The 22,300-nt window shown below is 42.9% G+C and overlaps 1 protein-coding gene across 1 annotated transcript in view; it reads right to left on the bottom strand.

Annotated features, from left to right (window-relative positions):
• The window catches only part of lamc3 (laminin, gamma 3), a 103,991-nt gene that overhangs the window by 4,538 nt on the left and 77,153 nt on the right, over positions 1-22,300 (bottom strand). The window contains exons 13-22 of the mRNA XM_053411638.1: positions 11,761-11,949; positions 11,246-11,491; positions 10,187-10,340; positions 9,951-10,093; positions 9,593-9,771; positions 6,731-6,911; positions 5,161-5,393; positions 3,466-3,542; positions 2,999-3,133; positions 374-593 (exon numbers count right to left, since the gene is read on the bottom strand). Of these exons, the coding sequence (XP_053267613.1) occupies positions 374-593; positions 2,999-3,133; positions 3,466-3,542; positions 5,161-5,393; positions 6,731-6,911; positions 9,593-9,771; positions 9,951-10,093; positions 10,187-10,340; positions 11,246-11,491; positions 11,761-11,949 (1,757 nt within the window). The remainder of the gene's footprint in view (positions 1-373; positions 594-2,998; positions 3,134-3,465; positions 3,543-5,160; positions 5,394-6,730; positions 6,912-9,592; positions 9,772-9,950; positions 10,094-10,186; positions 10,341-11,245; positions 11,492-11,760; positions 11,950-22,300) is intronic.

Raw genomic sequence — 22,300 nt, 5'->3', positions numbered from 1 at the left:
GGCGCATTAGCTTCCGTGTTTTGTCTGCTCAGAGATGGCGCGGTGGTTAATCGGATTCCTAGGAACAGTATGTACCCCATGAGCAGCGGATCCTGCCAGAACCTTCTCTTGTGTGCCTACTCAATGTCCCCCTCTGAAGACTCGCTTGCCAAATGTTAAATCAAGAAAAATATTAGGCAGAGTTAACTGCCCACTTTAAAAAAATCAAGAGACGCTTTTATCCCTGTGTGAGTCTCGTTAAATGACAGGGAAGCGGTTTCTCATATAAAGCATGCGGCTTCAATTGGACTAAATGATTCACTCATTGATGGATAATGTGACATGATAATGCTTCTAATCTCATTTGCGCACTGCAGGTGCTTTCCACACTGACCTGTGTTGTGTGGTTGGTGGGATGCGTTTGGTTGAGCTGTGTTTGGTCAGGCTCTGGTGATGGGCTGGCATCTGTCAGAGCCAGCTGATGTAAGGATGATGTGATGTTACCCAGGGCAAGCATTAAACCGGCAGCTTCCTTCTCCAGGGACAGCTGTTTGGCAACAGTAGCGTTCACCTGCGCTGTCAGATTCTCCTTCTGCTGCTGCATTTGTGTTATTCTGAGGTTAAAGATGATGAGAGACAGCAAAGAAAATGAAGTAATATACAGTAGTAATAATAATGTTATTAACCTTTATTCATTTAGCTCCTTTCATAGAAAGCTCCTAGCTTCTTAGGTAGTTAACACCAGAAGAACAGATGCTTAAAGACAGAACATATTTAGACAATGGAGGATAATTAAACAATAAGATCTCATCCAGCTGAAAATAGAGGAGGACACAGGCAAAAACACAGGTGGTGGAATTAACAGCACTGTTACGATTACAATAAAAAGAACAGAAAGGGTTTGAATTAATTAAAATCAAGACCAAAAAATGAAAGTTTATACCAGTTTTTTTAAATGCACTTACAGAGGTTGCTTTTCTAATGTGTGATTTGAGGATGTTGACACTAGAAAAAGATGGACATATTACTCTTTTTTTCCTAATTATTTTTATTATCTCTCTCTCTTTGTGTCTCTCTTTCTCTCTCACACAATTTGGTCTTTGAGATCTGATCATAGGTGTTCACAAGAGACGTGTGGAGATGGATATTTAAGAGATCACATCTTTCCACACACAGGTTCACAGCAGGTCTGACTCTGATCAGTGCCTGAGTGATAACATGGTGCCAGACAATGTTTGGCTTTAATACCAAGGGAAATTATTTAAAAAAATCTATTCTCAGGCAGTGAAGCAAGGCTTATACTTATCTTATCTTTTTGTTTTTGGTTAAGATTCTTCTTGCTGAATTTTAACTAAGTTTAAAGTTGCAGCCGATCAATGTTTTCCTTTTAATAAACCAACATAGAGAAGATTACAGAAAATTAAGCGTCAGAGTGCACAAACATATGATGTAATGGCCACTTTTATATATATATACCATTTGTATTAATATCATGATGTCCTCTGATCGTTTTATTTAATAATTTTGGAAGAACAGATTGAGATACTTTGCTTCAGCCTCACACCTTTTAAGAACTCATGAAAGGTGTGAGGCAAAGTGCAGTACAAGTGTCATCTTCATCACATCTATAGTTGTAGTTATAAACAATCTGTTTTCCCTCAGCAGAGCAGATCCCCAGAAATGACAGTATACATTTCACTTCAGCATCATGCATTTCTCAAGGGCCACTAAACATACTTGGTTTTATTGTGCTTGAAACTTTACCCACATATGCTGTATAACAGGCATTTTATCTATTACACCTGTATATTATGATTATCTTTCAAACTAAACCACACAGTAGAGGTCTGATTTAGTAAAGACAACTATAAGTACTTGTTATGGTCAGGTAAAGAGTGCCCAGGGATGAAGAGGAGACAAGCTGACTACATGTGAGAAACGGTAGGCAAACTGTAGAAAAGGCTTTAATAACAGTTCAAAGAAAAAGTAAAAATAATTCATTGCAAGTAAAAGTCCCTGTGGACTCCTGAAGTACTTTATACAACAGGCGGAAGAGAGACGATGAAAAAGTATCTTGTAATTATCACTGCTAAATAAATGCAGCGGGGTGGGAACTAGATAATAATTTGTTGGGAATTTGATTGGTGTAGATGTATAAAGTAGCAGAAACTGGAAATACTCAATTTGTTTGTCTCAAAAGAAAAAAGTAGCCAAATAATGAACTTGATTAGTTTCCATCACGGAACTCTGTTAAAGTCACATACTTTCATTGTGGTGTGATTTCATACTGCTTCTGCTGGTACCAAATATATAAGCATAGAGATTGACTGTAAATAAAAGATATATAACTCTATTGTTGGTAACTTTTGAATGTTGTATTCATTTTCTCTGACTGGATGGCCGTCCTGTCTGTAAAACCCATTTGATCTGCCACACGGGTACATAAGTGTGGGAAATGCAATTTTACGCTGCCTATCTGTGCATAAAGTGCTCAGTTCACATCCTACAAAGTGACACAGACACATGCGTGAGCCGTCGTACAGCAGTGCTCCGGAGATTAACAGAACTGTCCCGCGCCCCGGCTGACGACTGTTAGAAGTGGGTAATCAATTTTGAGTTCCTCGCCTCTTGCTCTCATCATGGCCACCGGAGGGCTTTTTGCATCATTCTGTCTAGCATTCAGGATAATCCTCAGAGCAATCACACGCTAGGAGATGCAGAGAGCGCGCGGCAAATCCGAGAAAGCAATAGGCTTACAGTGGAGAGGAGCCGTCCCCCTGTGGCTAAATGTCTTACTCCTAAACTCCGCTTTAAAAAGGCTGCTGAGGAGACCTTGAGCTGTAATATAGGGATAGGTGCAATTTGTTTGAAATAAACCGCAAAAAGCACAATAATCCGGGGAGTCGTGCGACTTGTTGGGATTTCTCAATGAGGGACGCTTTATGAGAACAGGAGACATCCTTTCTGCTTGTGTTTGTCGCGTGGGCGTGTGTTTGGGTTGGCTGTGTGCTGCGCTCACCGCTCTGTTAGGTTGCTGATGTACTCCTTGGTGGAGTTGTCCTGCAGTAGATCCATCAGGAAGGCGAGGGTTTGCTTGGAGGCTCCTACCGCCCCGCGGGCAACAGCCTCGATGTGGTCAGCTGTTTCTTTGTGTCTTCACAGTACGGGAAAAGAGGAGGACAAAAAGAAATAGGGGGGTGAGAGGAGCGTAGAATTAACCGACCTTTCCAGCTGCCTTAGGAGAGATGAAATGGATTTCGGCATCAATGACTTCCCATCGCTGGCTCCACAGTTCAGATTTCTGTAACTACCACATAATAGCCCTGCATACTCTGAGCAGCTGAGGGCATCGATTCACAGTGGCCTAACCACAATGTAAGTGACAGGCCAAAGGACGGAGAGAAGCCGGGAGAGACAAAGTTCCACAGATTGCTCCGGTGGTCTCTGCTGATAATCGGCCACTGAAAGTCCATTCACTGAACTCACCTTTTCATTAGGACCTGTGAGTCATTGACCATTATGTTCCATTTGTTAGGTCCTGACGCAAAGTCAAAAGGAATGATCTGTGAGAAAGACGGAGACGGGGAAGGCGACATCGTGACTCGGTCTCAGGGATGAAGAAACAAACAAAACAAAGGTCTGGCCTTGAAGAGACGTCAAACTGTTCTGACATGTTTAATATATCATGTGAACTATCAGGTATCAAAAGAAGGTATGAACATTTTTTAAATCAAGGATAATGTCATCATATTATGAGAATAAAGTCGTAATGGGAAAATTATCTGTTTTTATATATTATAGGAATGTGAAGGATCTAAGAAAAACTGGTTCTTGCCAACATTCCACTCCTTCTGAATCCAAAATCTTGAACCAATCTCATTGATTCTTGAGAAACTATGAAACTCCTTTTTAATATCACCAAGATGTAACCAACACATTTCCTCCTATTTATTTCCTTTCCCCCAAGCCTGTGGTTGTTTCGTTGATACTGTAGTGCTGAAGACCCAAGAGATATTTACAGATAAAAGATATTATACAGTATTGTTATTTGTAGGTAACTAAATGCTCCACATTCCTCATTTTAACGCAGGTGACACGCTGATTTTCAGATAATATATATTATCCTACTTTTCTAAAATGACACGTAGCTTAAAATTATGACTTTATCCTTGTGAATTTACAAGTTTTCCCCCCAAATCTCAATTTATTTCTCATCTTATTGGTCCCAATACACTGTTGTAGAATTGTGCATCCATGTGAAAGCTGCTGGAAGAATCTGGGGGAAGTCCAGAGAAGCAGTCATGGCGTCTGCCTCAGACTGTTAATGTGGAGGCTTGCTAACAAACAATAAACCTCTCCACAAACAATGAGCCTCTCCACTTAAAATATACGTAATCAGGAAGGTTCAAAGGAGGGGTATATGGGGAAAAACCCTCCCGCAAAATAAATCCCCTGAAGTTTCAGTCCTGATAAATGTAATGTGTGCACAGTCGAATGCATCCTCCTCCCCCGAGTGACATTTAATTTGAGAAGATGCAAATAAAAATGGGAAAACTAAATCAACAATTGACACAGTGGCATTTCTCTCCCCTGCTAAATAATATGGAATTAAATTGCAGCTGCTTCAGGCTTACCAAAGTGATAAGGGCTACAGAGGTATTCCTGCGCTCACACACACACACACGCAATCAGAGAAAGAGAGCTACCGTATATACTGGCAGAACAAGCCCTCTCATCTCCCCAATGCTAAATAACACGGCTGCGGTAGCTATAATAGATTCCTGCGAGCGTCGAGGAGAGGCAGTGAAAAGCCTCACGGTGGGTGAGGAACAAGTTGTTAATTTTAGCGTCCGTCAAACGCATCGGTTTGAGTTTGCCACTCACAAGGAGGGAGGGAGGGAGGGAGGGAGGGAGGGATGGAGGTGGTGCGAGGGTGGAAATATTGTGTTGCTTTGGGGGATCTTTATGGATCCATACGAAGGAGTCTCACCATGGGTAGTAAACCGCAGCTTCTCATAAGACAGACAAGAAATCGATCACGCTACATACAATAACAGCATGCTTTTAGAACAGGGGAACAATTACATCATAGCCACACTTGAGCATTCTGTGATATTACCTCAGAATACCTGCTACCTATGCGCACAAGGTTGTAGGATGAGGTGTGTTTGATTCGCCTACCATGCTGTCCAGGTCCACTATTGCCTGCTTTAGCTGTTTCTGAGATATTCTGATCATGAGCACAGTGTCTGTGAAGGTCTGACACACAGCGCTGCTCCCTTCATCCTTCCCCGCTTCCTCTGTCATGCTGATGCTGCAGTTCAAAGTGGTTGTAATGCCATGCAGCTGGGCTAAGAGTGCGCCTGTGGAACCTTCCAGCGAGGAAAATTGCTTTACGAAGGCCTCTCGAGCTTCTGCGAGAACAAAGAGCACAAAGCAAACAAAACCATATTCAGACCGTGGCACATTATTTCACCAAGAATATTCTTCCCTCCATCTCTTTGTAGCTGGTAAACTGTATTTTAACACATCTCTCTGAGCTGATGTATGTTATCAGACTCTTGTCCATATCTCTCTGCTTGCAGACATAAAAAAGAAAAAATCCAATCCATAATGAAATTCTGTCCAGATGTTGCCGATTTGTCACAGTCTCACTTTGTATTCTGAGCTGTTTCTTTCTTACCAGACGCATTGTTAGTTTAGAGCTGAGGACAATAACTACATGTGTGGATGCTTGTTGCATCTCTCTGACTTTGTATTGATCTGATAATTCCAGAAATATCTGTCTGTCTGCATGTGGAGTGCGCATCTTGAGCACTGGTCATCATTTCAGCTTCACATTTGGCACGTCTGTTGTTAAAGGCCCATCGAGGTGCGGTGTCGAATTAAGTGCGATTTGGACACGCACTACATTACAAGTATTGATAATGTTTGACTAAACAGTTACTGCAGGTGACTTCTAGACAGGCAGGTTTAAAACAGGCACTGCACTCGTTTTAAAGAATGAGAGATAAATGTGTGCGGCTGTGAGTGTGTCCACAGTGTGAGCCTGTCGCTCCCACATCCTCATTAAAACATTAGTGGGCCACCCAGGGCCAGAAAAAGCATGGCTGGTAACTGTGTATGTGTGTGTACAAGTATGTGGGAGGGCTATTCTCAGGGAAAAGGTTACTGTGATTGCAACTGTAATCATAATAAACCAGAGATTAGAGATGTGCTGCCTGTCATATAAATGGGGATTAAGTTGGTCACATGGCGCCTTGTTCTATATTGTTATGATTTGTCTCCATTTGGCCTGTGCAGCTGAGCCTGTAAGCCCCTTCCTCTCTAAAGATAATGACGATACATCAGCATTGTGTTAAAGTAATTGGGAGAGGTTTGCATTGTTGCCTGCCTCCTGATTTAATTGCTTTGTTGTGGTGTATCCGTTACGGCGTCACACCGAGGAGGCACAGACAGAGCAGCGGCCCATTTGCAGAACGCCGGGGGCGGATTCATGTCATTTTTCTGAGCCATGCTTGCCGGTCTTGTATGTACTGATATGGCATGTTATCATCTCACAGCCAAAATGAGACACAATAGTTACAATGGCACATTAGAGGGAGAGAGAGAGAGGGAGAGAGAGAGAGAGAGAGAGAGAGAGAGAGAGAGCTTCATGTTTCACAATGCAACAGCATCTCTTCAGATGTCATGACCATATCGGAAACATTAAAACGAGTGACTTATTATCTTGGCTCGTGGCTGCTGTTACCTTGGAACGCCAGGAAGTCCTCCAGAGCGTTGGGTAGAGAGTCCTCCCGCTGGTGCTCATGCTCAGAAAGCCTGGCTAGGTGATAGTTCAGCAGGTGGTGCTGCTTCCCAAATCTTCCCCGGCAATCAAAGTGAGCCAGGAGCTTCTCCAATTCCTGCAGGCGAGTCTTCAGCTTCTCTGCCTGTAATAGCAACGGCATTTATCACTGACGGTGTCAATGAGAACACACATTTTGTGAAACCGAAAGGAAAGAAAAATCAACCACAACCCCACACTCGGGGGGCCGCTACAACGAATACCACAGAAAAATATCTATCCATCCAGATCTGTATTTATTTATTCAGACACAAGGATTGAGATAGGACTCTGATTCTTGCTACACCATAACATCAAAATGTAGTATTTCAACAAAAGCAATGAATAAATGAATATCAACAACGGGATAAGGATAGAATGCGGTTTTCATATATCCACTCACTGTTCCCTGCATCGCACGCGGCCCGAGGAAGGCATTTTAGGAGATAACTAGATTAGACTTCTGTGAGAATGGAAGTGCAGGTCTCGAAATGGAATGGAGGGGCTGGGATTGGCCCCAATTTCTTGACCCGGGCCCTCAAATGGTCCAGACCTATATGAAGAGTCTGTCAATGTGGCTGTGAACATGAATCTTTCTTCAAGTCATGTCGCGCAATAGGATGCTTAGCCTAAGCATTGAGGTGTTAATGAGCTCACATCTTTAAATCGAGTCCATCTAACACCAGCTACAATATATGGTTTATAACAAATCACATCCTTTCCTGCAGTGATTTATTTTGGCCTTTGAACAAGTATGGTATCCGTTTCATTATTTTCTCTCCAGTTTTTTTTTTTTTTTATCTCTTTCTTGATCATCGATCTCACATCTCTTGTCGCTTCCAACCTTGTTCTTTTAGTGCTTGTTAGTCCTTTCTTTCCCCTCCCTGTGCGTACGCCAGAGGAAAAAATGTGAGCGGAAAGAGAGAGAGTGGGAGAGGCAGCGAGGGAGAGCTGGGGGGAGAGCGAGGACAGAGAGAGTAATTGCAGGTGTTCGGAGCAGACAAGGCTCGGGATGTTCACTGAATTGCTAACACTGTGGAAATCACAGCATGCATTCACACAGGTACAAGCTTGTCCAGTGAGAACGCACGGCCACTTTACCCCGAACAAGAATATGTACAGAGGGAAGACAGGACGTGCTGGGGGTAGTGGAATGGCCTCATAGGGCACATCCAGGGAAGCAGCACCTTAGCAATGGGACGTGGGCTCCAGCAAACATAAAGGGACAGAAAGACGCCGCACAGGAGATCATTAGGGCAAATGTCTCTTTCTGTTTCCCTGCACATCCACTGTTTACTTGCAATCTACAAATACAAAAGAGCCATATGGCTGCTGCGAGGGTCTACAAAGGCAGGATGTGCTGAGGGAATGTGCTTTTTCAAGAGCGCATTGCACCTCTTCATAGAGAGAAGCGAGACACAGTCTATACTTATTACAGGTTTGCAAACCATTGATATAAATATGAACCACTGTAAATGCAGCAAAAGCAGATGAATAGACCTGAATAAACACAGGGAAAGATGAAGAAGATAAAGATTCCAAGCAGAGGCATTAGCCCATTTACTCAAGTATGCTTGCAATTTCTACACCGACACTTACTTGGAATGTATTATTTAAAATTACTCTTATTTTCCCTACTTCATTTCAGAGGCTTTGATGATACTTTGCCCAGATTTTATCTGACAGCTGTGTTTTCATATGGCTTTGCATGTTAACAGAGAAAGTAGATCAGGATTTAATGATCTACAGGAAATTAAGCAACATTTTTGTTAATTGAAGGTAAAATATCAAGGAAAAGTACTTGTTTGACACATCCAATAAAGTAGTAGGCATTTTTCAGTATTTTGTAATTCGTGCATTACAATTTTCCTCCGAAACCCTAAATCTATAATAAGCTCAAAATGTGAGGCATTTATATACTTGATACCGTTCAGTAGTAGGTAGACAGTGGCTACAGTCATTTTTATTTGATCAGTTTTGTGTTATATTAACATGACCACTTACAGTGTGAGGCAGCTCTACAGAGCATTTTTTTTTCTCTTTCAACTCACTTTTGAAGTTTTCTTGCCAGCAACATAAAGGTTTTGTTTCACTCTGTGCTCTAATAGCTGTGTTTCTGGCCAGAGAAAAAAACACAAAAAAACACACAACACAGACAGCCTGTGTGGGAGAAAGCCACATTTTGTGACTATAAAGACAACCGTTTCCCGCAGTTCTTTTTATGGACGTTGGCATACGGCTTTTAGGTACATTACACCTTCTGAACTGGAGTGTGGAACACTCGTGTGATTAAAAGTGACTTCACGACTTAAACATGGTTTTTCTTTCGTGCTTCAGGGACCCCTTTACCATCAGAGACCCCCTGGAACCCTCATGGACCATTAGGAGTCCCCGGACCCCACTTTAAGAACCCCTGGTTTAAAGACCTTCAGCAAAGTGAAGATGAGCCGTGCAAATAATTGGCTGAAAAGCTAATTGGCTGTTGAAGAATTAAGTTGAGTAACAATTATGATCAACTAACAATATGTAATATCAATGTAATGTATAATTGATAACATATCTAGAGTAACTTTTCCAATAATGTCCATATCTGCTGGAGGGCAATATTTCCCTTTAAAAGTTTGCTATATTATCTTTAAAGGTGATGATATGTTAAGGTTGCATTCACATATTGTTTCTGTAGGTTTACGATCACTCTCAGAGGTATTTTAAAATTCCTGATCCCTGAGTAAAGGCCCTCAAACAAATATGCACACAAAAAATATTCACAGGCACCTATGAACTCACCTGTTTCTTGACGAGGCCATAGCAAACTGGGCACTCCTCACACTGGTGCGTGGCTCGGTTGTGGAAATAGTTCAACTCACATTGGTCACATTTGTAACCCACAAAGCCCTGGCGACACTGGCAGGTGCCGTTAGAGTGACACTGCATGGAGATGGAGCCCATGGGGTCACAGTTACAGGCTGTGGGGGGGGAGACAAAGGACAGGAAGGCAGGATGGGACCACAAGGAGATGGGGGGGGGGGGGGGGGGCAGAGATACACATTTAAAGAGTTAAAACTGCCTCCATGTGTGATCTGTATGAAGAGGATCAGAGGATGGTACAAAGTGCAGTTGTGGTGCCTCGAGTGAAGTCCTGTACCTCTGCAACCTTGAGACGAGAATCCGAAGAAGCCCACGCGGCAAAAATCGCACAATCTCCCCTCCACTCCTGTGCGACACATACACTGCCCTGTGACTGGATGACACGCGGCGGACGACGAGCCAATTGGATTACACTTGCACCTTAGGGAGTGGCAAGAAAATTGTTTTTTTTAGTGACAGATTTAGTTTTTGAGTAATATATTTTCATTCGTAATGCACCAGGAATGTTTTTACCTTTCACATCCTACGCCGGCTTGGAGATGGAAGAAGCCAACTTCACAATAACTGCAATCCCGACCGGTCACGTGAGCGAGGCACGGGCAACCTCCTGTCTGCGGGTGACACTCATCTACAAGCCCTGAGGTTCCGGCAGGGTTGCATCTGCAGGCTAGAGCAAACAAATGTAGTGATTTAAAAATTAAAAAACACATATACTAAATTATTCATCTTAAATTTTACCCTTGAACCCACTCGTCGCCCTGAGGATTTGTATTGATTTGATCCCATAGTGCTTGAGGCCACAGGGAGGAGAAAGAAAGGCAGTCCCAAATAGACTTGATCCCTCCCTGAGATTATTCTGTATTCCACAGTTACTGTTGCAGATATAACTTAACTATTATTATAATGAGAAGATTGAACAGATAATTGCTATTACTCTTTGGTTCTGTCTGCCTTTTGTAACATAATATGAGTTTTTACTCGTTTAAAAAAAAATCTCCCGACTCAATGACTTCAACATCTTTTAGACTCGCAGCCATTTGTCCGCCCCTCAGCTTTAACCTTTCATGACTCAAGACTGCAAAACCTGTTGAATCTGAACTCCTCAGTTGATGAGTCAAGTCCATTTCAATTCACCGCACTCTACGTCCCTTTAAAAGCTAAGACCCTTTGCCATGTAGGCCTCAGTGGAAGCGATATAAGCTCTAACAGGATTCCTGTTGGCTTGTCATCATATTGAGTTAGAATTAAAGACTTCTTAAAGATCCCCTTCAGAATCCAGAATCGATGGAAATTAAATTTTTTACTCGTTCAAGTTTGATATCGTAACAGAATTAGACACAAAACTACTTACAAACCAAGCTCATATGCACACATCTTCAGCACAGAGGAAAAGGTTTTCACTCTTCAGGTGACAAACATTCAGGTAACGGAAAAGCAAAATACATTTTTCAAGTGAAGGCAGACTTAAACATTGTTTTACCGAAATAAACTTTTCCTCTCTCTACATTTCTGTCAATAAACTATAAACATTATATCAAACAACCTGACCCCTGATCCTCCTCATGTTCTCACCAGTGCACTTCTGACCAGCTGCCTGGCTCAGGGCATCGCCGTAGAAACCCCGCTGGCAGCGGTGGCAGTGCTCGCCCTCTGTGTGTCCCAGGCACTTCAGACATCTCCCGGTGACACGGTCACATATTCCCACCGCGTTAAAGTCTGCGTTGCCGTTGCAGTCGCATCTCACACATGGCCGAACTGCCCCAGATTGTCCCAGCGGATCGCCATAGTAACCGTCTTCACACATCTGACAGCGCAGTCCTACACGGGGGGGGGAAAGGTGAAAGAGATGGGCAGGAATTAGATGGATGACTGAGCCGGAGCGCTGCTGGAGGTCAGTCTCATGTCACAGCAGGAGTCTGTGTGCCTGAGTCTCAGGTGGCGCCCTGGCAGCGAATGAGCTCCTTTGAAGCAGCAGACTTATCAGCATCGAGATCTCACGTGGAAACGCTCATCTCAATTTGTTCTCCAATCCAAGCTCATTATTCACGAGTGAGTTTGATTTGACACCATCGGCCGTCGCATCTCACCTGTCTGTCCGGGCGGACAGTTGGTACAGACCACCTGTCCCGTCTCCGCGATTTGGGCACAGCTGGTACGGTCTGGGCAAGGACATGGCTGGCAATCACCAGGCGTGCCAATCAAAGCGTTACCATAGTAACCGTCCAGGCAGCGCTCACAGGCCGTCCCGGTGGTGGCGTCTGAGCAATCGCACACACCTGAAAAAGAGAGAGAGTAGTGTAACAATGACCTGCTCCCACTATTAACATATATACACACACACACACACACACACACACAAACACACACACACATCTGTTCACTCACTGTATTTCATTGTCTCCCTGACACACACACACTGCAGTGGGTGGCGTTTCCCACGTCTCCAGCAGAGTGTGCTGTGTCTCTGACCAATAACTGCAGCTCCTCCACACTCTATCCACAGCCCAGTATGAAAACATTCCCCACAAACCCACCACTGAGAGCAGAAGACAACTAAATTCACCCCGGCTATAATTGCTTTGGGAAATATAAGAGCCAAATGCAGTCCGCAAGATCTTCAAGAAGTAAAGCAATTCCCCCACCAAGCAGGAGAGATTACCAATTCTATGATGTCCTAAAAGGGAACTGTTGTTTCCAATGCCTGAGAAAAACAAGTCAGGGTTTTTTGAGCAACTTTAAAGTTCTTCTCTTGGCATTGATTAAACCCCTACAAACTCTCTGTTCTGCAACATTACATATTTATGAGTTTTTATTTATTAGCCCTGCCAATCTCCTCCCACCCCTCGACTGCTCGCCCGCAGCGCCGAGTCTGTTCACCGCACACAAACCTCCGGCTGTGTTATGCTTCGATAGCTCGTGAACACTCCACACAGTAATGTGGGAGAAATTCAAACATACATGTTCATACTGAAAACAAACTCCAAAAGATAAGGATTGCTGAGGGCTCGCCTTCAAATCAATGTATCAGAATGTATTATATCTCTGCAATGTTAGAAAAGTATTATCTAACATGAGTCTTTAGCTTGACAACATTTTCAAACAGCTAAACCGAATGTCACTAAGAAGAGCACATACAGTCATAAACTCATAGATTTTACAACCCTTTATTTCACAAAGATCCAAGAATTATTCACTGAGAATAAAAACAAAATATCAAAATATGCAATGTTAAAGAAGATCCAGATCCATTCTGATCCTTTTGTGGTTTGGTGGCACTCCGTCCTGTACTCCTTCTTGATTGACTTAATATTGTGTTTCTATAGGGTGATTAACCTCGAGGGCTATTAGAGGTATGCTATGGTGAAATTAAATATTTATAAGTTTTCATCTACCTTTGTTGGTATATTATTGAGATTCTTTAAAAAAATACTTTTTTGTTAAGTGGTGGGGCTAGACCCAAGGAGGGATCCATACGATTTCTGTGCATTTCTGGATCGAGGATTTATTTTTTAACTTTCTTTAACATTGAAAGATTTAGAAAACTTTAATTTCACAAATTTCTCAAGGAATTCACTGGTCTTGATATATAAACAGACATTTTAAGGGGACTGATGTTTATGAGGGGACAATTCGGTGCAGATTCAAATAAAAAGTCTGGATCTATTGATTTTAAATGTGGCTTCATAAGGGGACTGTTGGGGACAGTTCGAGCTTCACTGAGATCCATTCTAGTTTTGCTCATAATATGAGATAAAAAAACAGCATGTGGGCAAGTTAACAAGGTTAAAAACTGGATTTGAAGGATTTGTTCGTGTCCAGCGTTTGTTGATACACAGCGCACGTACACACACACACCGAATCTCCAATGAATTCAGCTCAGTTTATTGAGCAGATTTTCAGTCCTCAGTATGGCATATTTCAAATCCAGTAAGCCACAGGCAGTGCTGAATGGTAGAACATGATAATCAGAGAAAATACCCACAGCAGTGAAGTGAAGTGGTAGCATGACTGTAAAATAGCTAAAAACTTATTGGGAGTAAAACAACCCCGACTCCTGCTGCAGTTCAGTGACCTGCATTGGCTCCGACGTCCCGATCGGAGATAATTGGAGCCATACAGATCCTCAAGACTTTCATTTCAGTGGTTGTTGATGTGAGAGTGAAAAACTGACATGATGTAATGTGGCGTTTTAATCTAATGACTGAAGGACTAGTTTACACAGCATCACAAAGTAATAAGTGTGTACATTCTTGGAAAACCGCAAAGACAAAAGCAGTTGCTCTGACTCCTACAAAGTTAAATCCCTCATAAGATCCCAATGAGCAGATATTCATCACAGTTTAATCACCACTTTAATCTGCAACAAAACAATAGGTGCCGTTTGGCTGCAGAGTGTAACTGCAAGCAGATATTTAGCATTCCTGCTGCACTGCATGATCTTTTTTTTTTTTTTATGCTTTCAGTATTCACTGAGCGTCTGGATGTCAGAGAGCCTACACCAATTTGAAACATTTCTAAAAAGTTCTAAGTTTCTCAAATGACCCCAGCGTGTGTTGATAACAATAATTGCGCCGATTTTCTAGAGCACACCAATAAGATCTCAATGTAATTAATCGCAGGCATGCAGTTTTTTTCTTTTGACTTCTCATTAAAATGTCCCAACACTCCCTAATAGCCTACGGTGTTATTCATAGAGAAGCTCTTCGCTGCATTTTAAAATCAGCTCACACCGCTGAATATTAGAGTAAAAGAATTCTCGCCTTCCCATCGCTAACAAATGCCCTGTTAACTTCTGACCTGTAATTCAAGTGTATGAGATAGAATCACAGCGGCAACGATCAATTGATCACATGGCCATTAGGGGAACAATTATCCTATTGCCTGATGAGGTATAGACGTCTGGGTAAAAATCATTAGTTCTTCAGTTGAGGTGAGGTGAGTAATACATTACTTCCAAGCCTGTGATAAAAGTCTATAAAGGAGAGTATCAATATCTAGTAATAATTATTGTTCCGAGCATAAAGAAGTGAATCCTACTTGAATTTCACAAGGCATTACAATGACACTGATGGTGTGGAGTATCAATCCCCAATGAGCCATAGTAAATTTAATGGCAGCAGAAATGTGCTGACTTTACTGGGTGTGAAGATGACTGAGCGTGATACGAGGCGGCGGAGCCACCGAGGGCCTCCTTGACACTATTATCATTCCGCCAGCTCCTCGGTAAAGCTAACGGCACGCACCACAAACTGCCGGGCGAGGGCGGGATCGACCATATTCCTCATTGTCATGCTAATTCTCACATTATACTACATAACCTCCGCGTGGATTTTTTTTTTTATCAATGAATCAATGACCGTTCATTCAGATTTAATGAACTGGGATTTCTGTGAAACTCCCCCCGCGGCGCCGCACGCTTTGAATTCTCTGACAAATCCGCACAATCCCACTGTTCTGCTCTCGCTCTCTTGTACTCCCGGCTCTTTCAGAGCTCGGCACTTCAGCTCGCCGCTCTCAGCCTCAGCCCTGCGTGTGCGCTCTGTGACGGAACCAGCTTCTGAGTTTTTTAAATGTTGTTATCTTGCTTTCATTCCTCCTCCGTGCCCCTCATCGCTCTCCACAATACACACATGTTCAGGGCTAATGCACTGCATTGAGGTAGCCACTTGTGGAGGCTGTGAATACATTGGATACATCTCTCCATGAAAGCCTCAGAGGAGCGGACAGGCACTACAGAATGAATAGAAGACTGGTGGTTTTTGCATTCCACTCTTTCCACATTTCTTTCTTTATTTGGGGCTAATAGTACTCCATCATTCGGTGTTCCTCTCAAAAAAGCGCGTTGAGTACCTCTTCCAAAGATAGTGGTTATCTTTTGTTTGCAGAAGCCTGTAATAGCCTTATCACAAGATGGGGATAGAAAGAAAGTTCAAGGAGAAATGGATTTTAAATAAGTATGTTTTGTGTTCAGGAGAGGATCAGAGCGCACCATCTTCTGTCCTCGCTCTCAAGCTCTCCAGATTTATTTTCTAACCGAGGTGAGTTGCTTGAGATCACCGCGTGTCATTCTGCACCACCTTGGGAGGTCTCTGTGCAGGAGAGGGGCAACATGTGAGGTCTCTGATGTGTGTGTAAAGCCCAGATACACAAACAAAGTCACACAAGTTCAAAGCAACACGTGACCGCTCATTTCTGGGAGTGCTCAGACGCTGTTGTGCTTTGCTCTGCAGCACAAATGGCCATGACGTGATTTTAAAATAAATACTAATTATAATTCAAGACTAAGCCCGAAATTTGGGTTATGTAAGCAAAATCCAAAGAAGGATGTCAAAAACAGGAGCTTTTCAAGACCTCCATATTTTCCAGGAGGCTAGTCTCCTCAGCCCACTGGAACATTCAAAAGCTCCGGGGCCGAGGGAATCTATTTACTAATGCATGTGAACACCCTGTTCTAATGAAGGGGAGAAGGAAGCAAGACAGAAAGAGAGAGAAACTTTGTGTCTGCCGCTCTAAAGCCTCCAGGGTAGAAAATCTGCTGCAGGACTGTTTGAGGGCAATGTTGCTCTCTAATTCAACACAGATATGCTGCCAGTGCCGGCAGCTGCAGATGTGGCTTGTCAGTGGGGCCTGAATGAGTGGACTGCTCCAGAGGAGAGAGGGAGGATGTTGAAAGAAACGAGGAGGGGCCGTATATTCTGTCCACCCCCGTGCATAATCTGCACAATACGGATGACTGGGGAAATATGTTTTGTCACCCTGCGACTGTGGGAAATAAATGCATCAATTCCTGTTTTGTGTACAGAGGCTGTCAGCCAAATTGTTATGGCCAAGGCCCTCGGGTGTCGGGGACGGGAACATGAACAACAGTGGCTGCAGCTCATGTTGTCTCAAAGGTTCTGAGTCACCTATACAGGAGCAAACCTTTTCCCGTGTACTTTACACACATGTCGATGCATTCATGGAACTAATGGAAGCAGATAATTAGCATAGATTAATTGTGTTTGTTAATTACACCTTTATTCATTTCATTTAAAAACTGGGGTGAGACTTTCCCTCACAACTTTTGATTGCACTTTCAACTTTCTACATGCATTATCAGTCAGCCATGTTGGATTCATGGTGCCCTGAAGATGTCCTTTACAATTTTTTTTATGACCTAACTTTTCATCTACTTCAAACAAGTCAAAATTGTGTGAAATATCACAAAGGTTTAAGATCATTCATGATTCCCAGAAGATGAACCCTAATGATCCCTGGTACCACCTACAGTTGTCAATCGCGCCACCATGAGGTTTACGTGTGTTGAGTGGAATGCTTTGAAGTATGTGCTGCAACCCATGCTAACGTGCCAGCATTGTTAACATTACACTTGCGAGCATGTTAGCATGCTGTAATTAGCATAGGTCAAAGCAACACTGGGACATCACAGAACTACTAGCATAGCTTTTGGGTCAACAAAGTGTAAGAGCACACACTTTCTGCATTGTCTTTACGATAAGCACTACTGCAGAACACACTACAGCATAATTTACAAAAACAATAGCAAGCTAATTTGGCACAAAGCTATAAAGCAACACAATCAAAGAGGGACAGTGGAACTTTCTGTTCACTTGAATCAAATGAAAGGAATTATTTAGATAAATTCCACCTATTTATCAAGCTGTAACCATACAAACATGTCTAAATTAGATCGCATTGTTGTCGCTACACCTGCATGTTAACATTAAACTTTCCTGCGAGCATGTAAGCAACTAGGTCAAAGGACAAAAGAAAATAAATCTAAATTAGCCTCTTCTTTGAGTCTCAGTGACTTTCTCCATTGTCTTCAACAGTAAGCACGGCTACAGAATACACCATAGTATCATTTACATACACAATACTATACTAATTTGGCACAAAACTATAATTGTATGTTTATTGATTTCAAAAGACAAACAATCAAAGGCTACACTGCAGCTTTTGTTTTTTATTGAATCGAACAGGCGGAATAATTTGTTTAATTTCCTTTCAGCTTATCAATGACTCTATTAAAGAGAAACATCAGTTGGGCTAAAAGTGATTGACAAAATCCTTTTGTGTAGATTTATAAGGTTTGTATGATTGACTTTAAATGAAACCACATGTTTTCAGCCCATATCATGCAGTTATGAAGAAGTCCATCTTTGGTCACAAGTACCACAAGTACCTGGATGCCGCATGTGCATCCGCTCCACAAATCCTACCATAAATAAAGGCTTCTTGTTCATTGTTCTGTTTCGTAACAGCATATGCATGTTTCTGGCTTTGACATTTGTGTGGGGCCAAATTTCTTGAATAATGCACAGTGGTTTTGTATAGCTAAATGTCACGCCCACTGCAGTCTGCTGGAAGAGGATGAGAAATGGAGGCTTATTTGGTCTCTGTCTGCGGAGGGGAACGGACCAACAGGGGCTCCTGCAGCGAAATGCATCGAAGTCATCCTAATAAAGGCCATCACGCAGAATACCTGTCTCATTGTATCACTTAGGGTGCGGATAAAGAAATGACCAAACAGGCTGCTCATTAGAATACTCATTAGAATGCATGGCTAAAACGGAGGATACTGTGAGTCAGTGTTTACCAACAAAGGGCCGCTTTACAATGAGAGAGAGGAAGCCAGGGTGTGCATTTCCCACATGCCTGCTTAAATGCCATCTTCAGCCCTCAGAGGTCATTAGTTACAAAAATCAATGGGAGAAAGTTGAGGCAGACAAACTGATCCGGAGTGAAGCTGGCGCCTGCGCTGGCTTATTCAACCCGCTAATCTCTCTGGTGGGTTGTGTTTGTTGCGGGCTAAGCCCCGAGATGCCTGGCCTGTATCAGCCTGATGGGATACAAGCAGCGACAGTGGGGGGAAAAGGAAGTGAGAAGGAGCAAAAAAAGAAAGATGGATGTAGTCAGCTTGAATGAATCTCACCATGTAATTTCTTCTGCTGATCCTATTCAGTACGCTTTACTTATCTGCTCACAACCAGCATATTCGTTTCAACACAAAAATAAACAGAATGATAGACAATGTGCACACTCTGCCTGCCTGCCTTGGTTTCTAGGCACACAGCATGAGATCGCTGATTTGAAGAGGTTTCAGATTTTTCCCTCTGTGAGTTCAGGCAAAAAAATATTTGGCAGAACTAAGCTGGTGCTGCTCAAAAGAACAAGTGTCCTGTGTCTAAAAATAGCCAATAAGAAAAGAAAACCTCGAATGTATATAAGCACTGTATCTGCGTTTTAGGCACATATCAAAGAAAAAAAAAAAACTTGACATTTTGAGAAGGATTTCATGACAATAAAGTCGTAATATTACAATAATAAAGTCGAAGAAAGAAAAAAAAGAGGTGTTTTAGATATTATTCCAGTAAAGATACTACTGCAATTTAATGCTGCACTTTTTTGTAGTTGGGAGACATGGACTGATTGAAGAAGACTCAGAGTCCACAGCCAGGCTATAGATGCTCTGTGAGGCTGTAATTGGGCACAGAGGTGCTGCACTCGTCTGTTATAAAGTGCAGCCCCCTGAACAATAACACTTGAGTAAATTTCTCAGACTTAAAAACGTGCTTCCCTCTATATTCACATAACATTTTCACAGGTTGAGGATTTGTGTGATTTGACTTTGATGGAGTTTCCCGGGTAAATTCATTGTGGACTCGCAGGCACGCACCAGTTGGACTCGTTTCCCCCCGAGGATATGAGTGTGGAGGACTAACACGGGTCCATTAGGCGAATGGGCTAACAGAGGAGCTCTAATACAGCGCCCGAGCGCCTAATGTCCAGGAGAGAGAACAGCGTCGAGAGCATCATGTGTTTCATTTGTTTCAGTGATTAATGATCCCTCCCCCACAGCATGGCCTGCAGAGAAAATTGAATGTCTCCATTTTGGCTATACATTACAATCATCTCTCTTCTTCCTCAACACTCCCCCTGGACCTTTCTAAATCATGGCCTGTGCCCAATTTTATGGAAGGTGTGTATGCAATTAACACAGTGTCCACACTTTATGAATGCATATGCACTACACTGGTACACTGACACCAAAGTTATGCCCCCAAACTGTGCAACACACACATGGTTTAGTATCTAAAGGACATATGTTTGACTTCATCATCCCAGCAGCACCGGCGCTCAGCAGAAGTCTCGACTCGCTCGTTCCACCACAAATATTAACATTTCCAATCTGTTGTGTTGCTCTACAAGCAAATAGGACCGACACGACTCAGGGAGTGTTAATAAATCATGATTATGAAGCACCATTGGCTGCGGTTTCCCCCGGCAGCCAGCGAATAAACTCCATCCCGGTTCCTGTCGGCGGGCACATCCTGCATGATGATGCAAGTCGCTTGGTAATTATACAGCAATTAAGATTCTGATAGGAGAAACAGCAGGTTCGTCCGGCCTCCCGGTGACAGCCGATGAACAGGGTGTCTCTCGTCGGCTTACTTTGATAGCTCCCCTTGACCTGAACATATAGATTTATGGCCAGCTTGTTTGCTTCATTCTTTGCTAAAGAGGAGCCAGCGGGCCTTCGGAGGATGACATGCCATCATCCATTTCAAAAGGAAAGGCTAATTTTACCTAGCTTCCGTTTGCTGATTATCAGCTCATGCTATTCAAGCCAGGAGCCTCATGCCAAAGGACGCAGCGCACAAGGGATTCTTGATCCATGACTCATGGTGTTCCATATTTCACGCTCATTCATCATTTGTGTGGTGTTATAAATATTTTTGAAAACATCCTGAAAAGCATGTCGGGGAAATAGTCTTTCCCCGACATGCTTTTCATGTTATCTTGACATAAGAGTTCGTCAGGTGCGAATTCTGTCAAGATGCCACTGTCAAGATGCCGCAATCACAGGTTGTTCAGATCAGCCGAGAACTATGACTCCTCTTCCGAAACTTTCAATCAGTTTTTTTTATCCAGCGTTTTCCTCTCATATCTGCTCTCACAAGTTCAGGTTGGTAACTAAATCCTGTTCTACAGTAAAACAATTAAAAATCCAACACTGCATGGGGGAAAAACAGCATGGATCCACCTTTGAGGATATTGAGAATTAAGTAACAAAAAAGGAAAGACACCTGCGAAACTCAGGAAGAAAATCCGAAAGAGGAGTAAACTTGAGAGGAGTAGGCACAGAAGGGAGCCAAGGACGCTGTAAACTTAAATGAAGGTGACTGAAGGGAGCAGTTGCAATCCTATAGCTGAGGAAGAAGTGAGGAGAAGAGAGGCTGACTGGGGAGTCTGGGGAGACGAGAGGAGTCTGACAGACTCGTGTGTGTGAGAGCGAGCGAGACAACCAGATTGAGAAGAGACATAAGAGACACAGGAAATCTGCAAGCAAATTAGACATCATTAGCCGAGAGGCGGTTAACAAGTCTAATTAGGGGGGAGGCAGGCAGACAGTGATACCAGACTTGCTTCGGGACCTCAGACTCACACACACTCGCACACACACACACACACACACACACTTGCACACACACACACACACACATACACACACACACACACACACACAGTCATATAAACACACACATAGTCACAAACATAACACACACACAGCCAAAGCTCCAGGCGTCTCCTAACTAGGTCAGATCTCTGAGACTTTAAGTTGGAGGGTGGGAGAGGGAGATCGAGAGGAAGAGAGAGATTCAGGAAAGATAAAAGACGGAGGATGAGACCTGGGAGGGGATAGTTGTCTGCTCTCGGTGAGATGGAGAGACTTGTTTAAAGCTGTGAGAGTGAGATAGGAAAACTCAGAGAGACCGCATCTAGTACACACCAACAGATACACACATGTATAAATAACTGCATCCAGGTTGTTTACACACCCAACAGCTGTTGTTTTACTTCTGTCACTTACTTGACGTTGCGTTTAGGATATGAACCTGAAAGACTGCCGTTGTTATCTCCCGTAAAAATGTCAAGTGCATTAAATTCCCTCCTCTAGTTCGCCTGTTATTACAAAGATTAGCTGTGTGAGATGAGGGTATTGCTGTATTAGTACAGCCATCCAGTTCTCATTTTGAGTGATAGCTTGCCAGTGCCCCAGAGGGATGACTGAGTTATGTTCCCCTTGATGCGATGATGACTGAATGTCAGCTCTGGAAAGACGGGAAAAATGCTTCAGTCGAACAGCCTGCATCTCTTTTCTGTTTCCCTCTGCTCTCTCACGGGCGCAGTGACAAAAAAATATTGTCTCAACAACCTCTGATGATCCCTCATCTCATGTAACTCTGGCTGGATGCTTCAGAGGAATGGCTTTATTGTCCAACTAGCAACTTGGACCGCTTTTATGTCATACGGTACCATTGTTGCGAAGAAAATGTTGTCATATCCAGTCCCGAGAGCAGCAGCAGTGAGCATTGACTTGTGAAGTGGTCGGCCTTTTAAATCACTTTGTGGAAACTCTCTAAAGTTACTCGAGCTACAGTATGTTATGTGGGGATTTAGTGTAAAATGGGAAGTTATGATTTTGCGCCGGCTTAGCTGGAAGCGGGGTATTGTTTTCTCCCTTGTGTGTATGTGTGTGTTTTATATGTGTTAGTGTATGTGTGTGTGTGTGTGTATGTACAAAACAACTCAACAATGTACGGATGGATGGATTTTCATTAA

This window comes from Pleuronectes platessa, chromosome 19, assembly GCF_947347685.1.
Source record: "Pleuronectes platessa chromosome 19, fPlePla1.1, whole genome shotgun sequence".
In the NCBI taxonomy this organism is placed as follows: Eukaryota; Metazoa; Chordata; class Actinopteri; order Pleuronectiformes; family Pleuronectidae; genus Pleuronectes; species Pleuronectes platessa.
The sequence above is the reverse complement of the archived record's forward strand: the minus strand, read 5'-3'. Positions and strand labels throughout refer to the sequence as shown.